Source organism: Propithecus coquereli, unplaced genomic scaffold (genome assembly GCF_000956105.1).
Source record: "Propithecus coquereli isolate 6110/MARCELLA unplaced genomic scaffold, Pcoq_1.0 Scaffold40, whole genome shotgun sequence".
Taxonomy (NCBI): domain Eukaryota; kingdom Metazoa; phylum Chordata; class Mammalia; order Primates; family Indriidae; genus Propithecus; species Propithecus coquereli.
The window spans coordinates 5,363,136-5,371,384 of NW_012149730.1; the positions used below are offsets into that span (position 1 = coordinate 5,363,136).

General features: G+C 33.0%; 1 protein-coding gene across 1 annotated transcript in view; it reads right to left on the bottom strand.

Annotated features, from left to right (window-relative positions):
* Positions 1 to 6,992, bottom strand: part of IMPG2 (interphotoreceptor matrix proteoglycan 2) — a 94,543-nt gene extending 87,551 nt beyond the window's left edge. The window contains exons 1-2 of the mRNA XM_012652824.1: positions 6,694 to 6,992; positions 5,988 to 6,236 (exon numbers count right to left, since the gene is read on the bottom strand). Of these exons, the coding sequence (XP_012508278.1) occupies positions 5,988 to 6,236; positions 6,694 to 6,778 (334 nt within the window). The 5' untranslated portion in view covers positions 6,779 to 6,992. The remainder of the gene's footprint in view (positions 1 to 5,987; positions 6,237 to 6,693) is intronic.
* Between the last annotated feature and the right edge of the window lie 1,257 nt (positions 6,993 to 8,249).

Consider the following 8,249-nt stretch of genomic DNA (forward strand, 5'->3'; position numbering starts at 1 on the left):
ATCATTAACAGTAACATGAAAAAATATGAAATCTTTACAAATAAATCTGATAAAAGATGTGCAAGATCTGTATACTAAACAAAATATTGGTTATATGCTTCCTCCATTTAATCAATGATACTATCATTTATTTGAGATTTCCAGTGGCCCTAAAACTCTTAGCTAATATTCACTAAGACCTTTAAAGACAGTATTATTATTCCAATTTCAAGGGTAAAGAAACTGAGATTTTTAGAAATTGAATAATTTTTCTACCAACAAAGAGTGAGTAAACCTGTAGATCAAACTCAGATTTGTATAGTACTTTGTCCCAAATATTGCATGGGATATATGTACACTAAAAAGATCATTTGTTGTTTATCTTAAATTCAAATTTGATTTGGTGTCCTGCATTTACATTTGCTAAATCTGGCAACTCTATGTGTGCGTCATATATGGGCTGTGGATGGCCTCATCCCTTAGGACTCTACTCCCTGCATAGTGAGTTTTAAACAAATGGAACTATACCCAGCTTTTCGGTCCTGAGACCTTCCATAGGGTGTTCCCCACCCTGATTCACTGCAAAATGCCAACTCATTCTTCAAATCCAGTCATTTACACCACCCCAGGCATGGACGGTCATTCCCACTTGTGTCCTTCCTGCATATATGCCTTGTACATTCCTTTATTATTGCATACTCTATAATGCCTTAATTATTGTGGTTAGTACTGTACCTAGCAGAATCAATATGATAAGTTTCCATGTATAAATTAACAAATAAATGAATAAATACAATAAAAATTCGAAAACATTGCTGAGAAAAATTGAAGACAACCTAAATGGACTGATACATTATGTTCATAGATTAGAAGACTCAATACAAGTCAATATCCCTAATCCAAAAATCCAAAATCTAAAATGGTCCAAAATCCAAAACTTTTTGAGTGCCGACATGACACCAAAAGTGGAAAATTCCACGGTTGACCTCATGTGATGGGTCACAGTCAAAATGCAGGCACAAAATGCAGGCACAGTTTATTCAGAGTCCCCAAGGGAAAAAAAGACTCTCTCAGTCCCCTTCAGCTGCAATGTATTTTTTTCACCCATGTCCAGACTCCCCCACTAAGCACACCCACAAATGGTAATAAAATGGCACCTGTGCAGGCCAGACACACCAACATCAATAATAAATAATATACAGCATACAGTAACCTTCTAATCAAAACACAACATCATAAGTGAAGACTAAAAGCCTGCCACTGTTTGTTGCTGCTGTTGTTTAACAGCTGATACAGGTATTCTGGTGATGATGTTGCTTAGTTATCCTGAACACATTATTTTTTCACTGTATTAATGGTATGCCATATTTTTTACTGTTAAAGTACTTAAGTGTGAATAAGCGTAAGAGAATGCTTGCTTATTGGTAGCATATAAATTTAGAGTCAGGAATAACAGTGGTGCTAAACAACGCAGTCCACAGGGGTGGCCAAGATAGTGAAACCCATGATGGTTCAGTGTACATGAACTTTGTTTCATACACAAAATCATCAAGAATATTGCATAAAATTATTTTTAGGCTATGTATATAAGGTGTATATGAAACATAAATGAATTTCATGTTTAGACTTGGGTCCCATCCCCAAGATATCTCATTATGTATATGCAAATATTCCAAAATTGAAAAAAAATTTGAAATCTGAAATACTTCTGGTTGGTCTCAAGCATTTTTGAAAAGAAATACTCAACGTTCATTGTGAATATGACAATTCTTCCCAAAGTGATCTATAGACTCAACACAATCCAATCAAAATCTCAGCAGCCTTTTTTATAGAAATTGGCAAGCTGATTCTAATATTTACATGGAATATAAAGGTCCCAGCATAACGAAACAAATCGAAAGAGGAACAAAGCTGAAAAACCTACACTATCTGATTCAAAGACTTATTATAAAGCATACAGTAAACAAGACAGTATGGTATTAGCATGAAAATAGACAAACAGATCAGTGGAACAGAATGAAGAGTGCAGAAATAGATCCACCATATACAGATGACTAATTTTCAACAAAAGTGCAAAGGCAATAAAGAATAATCTTTTTAACAAATGGTGCTGAAACAATTGGCTATGCATAAGCAAAAAAATTAACTTTGATCCATATATATTATATATAAAAATTAACTCAAAATAGAACCTAGACCAAAATGTAAAACCTAAAAACTATAAGGCTTCTATAGGAAAATATATATATAAAAAAAAACTTTGTGATCCTAGGTTAAGCAAACATAGATTCAACACCAAAAGAATGATCCCCCAAAAAACTGATAAATTGAACATTATGAAAATTTAAAACTTCTGTTCCTCAAAAGACATAATTAATAAAATAAAAAAACAAGTCACTGGGAGAAAAATGTATGCAAAACATATACTTGACAAAGAACTTGTGTCCATCTAGAATACATTAAGAACTCTTACAACTTAATAATAGGCAAATAACACATTTTAATGTAAAATATTCAAAAAGATTCTTCACTAAAAGGTACATGAATGACAAATAAGCAAATAAGAAAGTATTCAAAATCATTAGTTACTAGTCACTATAAAAATGCAAATGAAAATCACAGTAAGAAACACACCCACGAGAATGGCTAAAGTTAAAAAAGACTGACCATACCCAGGGTTGCAAGGATGTGAAGAAACTGGAATCCTAATGTACTACTGGTGGTACAGTCACAGTAGAAAAGTTTGACAACTTTAATTTCTTAAAAATCATGTGACCCAGACATAGTAGTACTATTATTCAATAGAAATGAAAGCATGTTCTCACAAAAACTTGTATCCAAACGGTCATAATTTCTTTCTTTGTAATCACTAATAATTGAAAATAATCCAAATATCTGAAATCATGGTATATCCATAAAATGGAATATACTACCCAATAATAAAATATAAACTATTGATACACAAAAAAATCATGGATGAATTTCAAAATAATTACACTATTAAAGGAAGCTAGACCAAAAAAAAGTACATCCTATGATTCAATCTATATACAAAAGTATAGGAAATGCTAACTATTAATAATATATATAGAAAGCAAATTAGTGATCACTTCAGTATTGGAGTAAGGAGAGGTAATGAGGGAAGTATAAAGATTCATGAGAAAATGTTTAGGAGTGGTTAAGTTCATTATTTTAATTGTAATGATGGTTTCAAGGGTAAATTTGTCAAAACTAATCGAATAGGATACTTTAAATATGTGTAACCTATAATCCATTAACATATACCGCAATAAATCTATATATATATTTTTAATTTATTATTTTTTTTGAGACAGGGTCTCACTCTATTGCCCAGGCTACAGTGTGGTGGCATCATCATAGCTCCCTGCAACCTCAAACTCCTGGACTCAAGCGATCCTCCTGCCTCGGCCTCCCAAGTAGCTGGGATTACAGGCACAGACCACCATGCCTGGCTAATTTTTCTATTTTTTGTAGAGACAGAGTCTTGCTCTTGTCCCAGCTGGTCTCGAACTCCTGGTCTCAAGCAATCCTCCCACCTTGGCCTCCCAAAGTGCTAGGATTACAGGTGTGAGCCACTACACCTGGCCAAAGCTATATTTTAAGAAGTCCAACTACAAATGTGATTTTTTAAAAAGAGAGAGAGGAGACATAATTATATTCTACTCCAAGTATCCTGTTTAATTTTATAAATCATTAAATTAAATGCAGTTGCTTCTTGCTTAGAGATACTTTTCAAATTTGTTACACCAACTAGCAATTGATGCCAAATTCTTTATGAAGGAAAAATTGGGCAAAACATTACATTGAATTAGTTTGGTAGAAAGAGCTAAAATCCTTTATTGCAGTGGTCCCCAATCTTTTTGGCACCAGGGATGGTTTCACGGAATACAATGTTTCCACAGACCGGTATGGGGGATAGTTTCAGGATGATTCAAGAGCATTACATTTATTGTGTAGTAAAACCTCTCTCCTAATGATAATCTGTATTTGCAGCTGCTCCCCAACGCTAGCATCACCACCTGAGCTCCACCTCAGATCATCAGGCATTAGATTCTCATAAGGAGGGTGCAACCTAGATTTTTCACATGCACAGTTTACAGTAGGGTTCGTGATCCTATGAGAATCTAATGCTGTCATTGATCTGAGAGGAGGCGGAGCTTATGCGGTGATGCAAGCAATGGGGACCGGCTGTAAATACAGATGAAGCTTCCCCGGCTTGCCCACCGCTCACCAGTTCCTAACAGGCCAGGGACTGATACTGGTCCCCGGCCCCCAGGGTGTTGGGGACCGCAGCTTTATTGAACATTTAATAGCTCCCTCTCTCCAAGTTTCAAATATTTGGTTTTAAGGTCATAATCCAAATGACGTCTTCAAAATCTCTTCAAAATCAAGATCTATGTGGAAAAATTAATTTATCCCAATTTTCAAAAAAATAACAAATGAAATATTTATTCTTCACCATGACAGGAATAGCTATATCAACACTGTTATCCATCTTGATGTGGGGTGCCAACCATTTTGGCCTTATGAGGTACCTTTTCAAGGATCCTATTCATGGCACTTGTATTTTACAGTCAATTATTCCAGGAATGCTTTGTTTTTCTTTTTGTTGGCTTTTTTTCAATAGTATCTCTTGAATTTATAAAAACAAGGGCAAAGCAATTAAAAGGCACAAATACATTCCTTAAATGCTAACATATCTAGGTATTCTGATCTATTTAAAAATAACATAAAGTAAAAATCCAGGTAGTAGAAATCACATCTTGATAAAGTAATAAATGTCATTCTCATTCACGTTTCTTTATTCTCTTCCCATGCTTTTGGGAATTTTCCACTTCTGGCATATGTCCTATACATAAAATATCAGGTCTATGGATCTCCATTTAAAAAGGAAAAGGAAAGCTTATTGTTTAGTAATAATCTTATTGTTTAGTAGTTTGATAGCTCCCAAATACAATCAAGAAATAGAAATACACTCATAAAAAAGAGCTGCTAATACATTGTACCACTTTAACAAACAAAAATATCAAATATATAAATAGATGTAATATTTGGCATTAAATTTTTATTTTATTTTTAAAACTTTGGTAAGGGAGAAGGAGGAAAAGAACAAGAAAGGAAAATAAAGAAGATAAAGAAACAACTCAGAAGGTTCATATAACTCAATGCCTCAAAAACAGTAAGGGTTTAATACACATTTTTTGAGTAAATGAATGAATCAATGCATGAATGAAGAAGCCTAATTTCACAATCACTTCACCGACTATCTCCACTTTAGTTTACTAACATCACATTAATATTATGGCTTCTTATTAGCTCTTTAGCAGCAAATAGCAAAGTTTGGGAATCTTCCAAATGTCTAAGGGATATACTATGTTCAATTAAGCAATGTTAGTATATATAAAAAACATAGAATAAATTCACATAAAAAAAAGTATGAGATCAAGGATAATACTGTTTAATTAAAAACAAAATAAAATAAAATTCGAGCTGTCTTCTTTAGGGTCCATTGTGAGAAGTGCCATAATTTAAGACATAAAAAGTTTTATGTGTACCAACTAGAGAGCAACCCACAGGAATCTGTGGCATGTCTAAGCTATAAAATATAGAAATTAATTATACTTTCATGTATATAAAATAATTAAATAGGCAAGCAGATGAGTATACCTTGGTAAATATATTTTGTGGTTACATTTAGTCAAATTACAGTAATGAAGAAGTAAAAATTATAATTTATCCAGTAACATGAACTCATACTTTTGAAGTGCTTAAAAAGATCTAAAACATTTCCTTTCTTAAACTTTTCTCTGTAGTTATATTAATATGATATTCTTAGCAAGTTCTTTTTTCATAGCTAAGTAGAAAGAATATTTGGCTCAGTCCTATCTAAATTATCACAAATTTTGACTTACAGTGTGATACGACAACTGTGATTGAACTATATTTGAATTACATTATGGAGCGCACGAGTTTCGATGTTTGCTTACCTCGGACTTTAAAATACTTCACATGGTTTGCCACAGCCTCTGTAACACTTTCTTCCGGGCAGATTTTTACTCCATTAGGAAACAGAATAGATCTCCGCCTTCGGAGTAACCACCGTCTTTTAGCTTCTCTGTGGTCCAGAGGCTGTTTCTTTTCAGTAGATAGAGAAAGGTCTGTTGATTCTTCAGGCAGAAGAAAAGAAACTGCACTCTTGGGGTCTTGGATCTCCTCTAAAGGTAAATAGGTTTGTGCTACAGAGGGAAAGCATAATTAAGTCTTCCTTTGATGAATGAAGATACAGTACAAAAGGTAACAAATAAAGAAAAACTAACACATGCTACATTTGGATTTTGAAGTCAACACTCAGATTATAGACAAGCATATATATTTAAGGAGGAGAGGAGTGAGGCATTCAATCTTTTTCCATTTAATTCCACTCCTTTAATTCAAGATTGTTACTGAAATCAAGTGTACATTCAATTTCAATATAAGAAATAAAAGGAAGTGAGATTTTAACCAGGAATTACGAATGAAGAAGGAAACCAAAATTATTGGAAATACTTTAAAAGTTTAAATAAAGCAGTATCGAAGATTATAAATTAGTATTTGATTCAATTTCTTATAGCAATCACATCAATAATGCTACTTTTGAAAAGAATATACTAGCGATATATAGAAAGATAAAAACAAATGTAGATTTTTAAATACCTGTTAATGATGGAAGGTTTCCTTCTATCAGGAAAAGTATCAAAATACCCAGAGAAATCTTCCTAAAAAGAGGAAACATAATCATTGGAGCCAAAACCAAAGGAATGAGGAGAGGGTGAAATCCTTAATTGAGCATACAAAGCCTTGAAACTTCCAATAATAAATCCTTACAGGAAAGTCCTAACATTTAAAAGTTTAAGAATGGACAACCACTCCAAAACCATTATAAATTAGCATAAAGAAAAACCGTTGTCCTTTCAAAGTAGCTCTCACTTCTTTTCTGAAATAACCAGCATGCTGTAAAAGCTGATGAGATAAGCTAATTAGAGCAGATGGAGAGAGACAATTTCTTTAATCTATCTAGCTAAGCTCTTTACTAACACTCTCCTTGCCTTTAATAAGCAGTCCATTCAGGAATAATACATTTCACGTATAACTCACTGATTTTTCCAACTTTTGTGAATTTATTAGTTGAACCTGGTAGATCCATATGTTCTCTAGCTTCTCCTAGGGGCTAAGATGTATACACACAAAATGTCCAGACTGACTATATCTACCTACTTCAGTAATACAGAGCATATACAAAACAAAATTAGTTCTTGTAACAAAACTACTGTCTTGTAAATTTCCCTCCTTGATAGAAAAATTTAAAATCTTTCACCATAGCCACTTACTTTCTCTCCTTCCTTACCAATAAAATGGGATAGAAATAGTAAAACAAACACCTGGTAGTGCTGTTGTGAGGATTAAAATAGCTAATTAACTAATTTAATCCTCATATTGCTAAGAATACTGCCTGGAACATATTAAGCACTTCATATAAATAATAGCTATGTGACATTAACTGTGTTGTTTAATTTGCTATCAAATGTGACACCCAGTGTGTTTCTCTACATCAGCAACTCTTAACCAAGAAAGGATTTCCTCCACCACCACAGGATCAGATGACATTTTCTACATTAGGATAGTTATCAAATAAACCTAGTAGAAAGCAATTGAGTTAGTCACAATCTCTGTGGAAGCCAGGGTTTACTATCAAATAGCAATGAATTAATATTTTATTTCATATATCTCTGGGGAAATTCTCTGAAAAAAATGTTTTATAAAGATCTAAACCACATTTCTCTTGAGAATCCTTAACTAATTGTGTTAGCAAAATCATCTTAAATGTTATTTTATGCTTTAGGAAAAGCGTATCAAGTGTAGTTTTCAATAGAGCCTCAAATAAATCACATTTTCAGCCCTTATAAAAGCTAACAAATCTAAATGACCATTAAATATATATACATGGTTGCATTTACAAAATATTGGTGAATTTATCAGAAATTTATGTGCCAAACTTTATTGTATGAGTGGGGAAAAAAAGCTGAAAATTTTGAAAAAAGCTGCCAAATTTTAAAGTCTTAAGAAAAGCTTCATGTTGACAATTCAGAACAAGGGAGAACTTTTAGATAACAAATATTAGTTGGATATTACTCTTTTTGATGGCCTAGTTCAAAACACTGAAAAATCTTCTGAGAATCATAGTGATCTGGAAACAGGTCAGTACTTACATT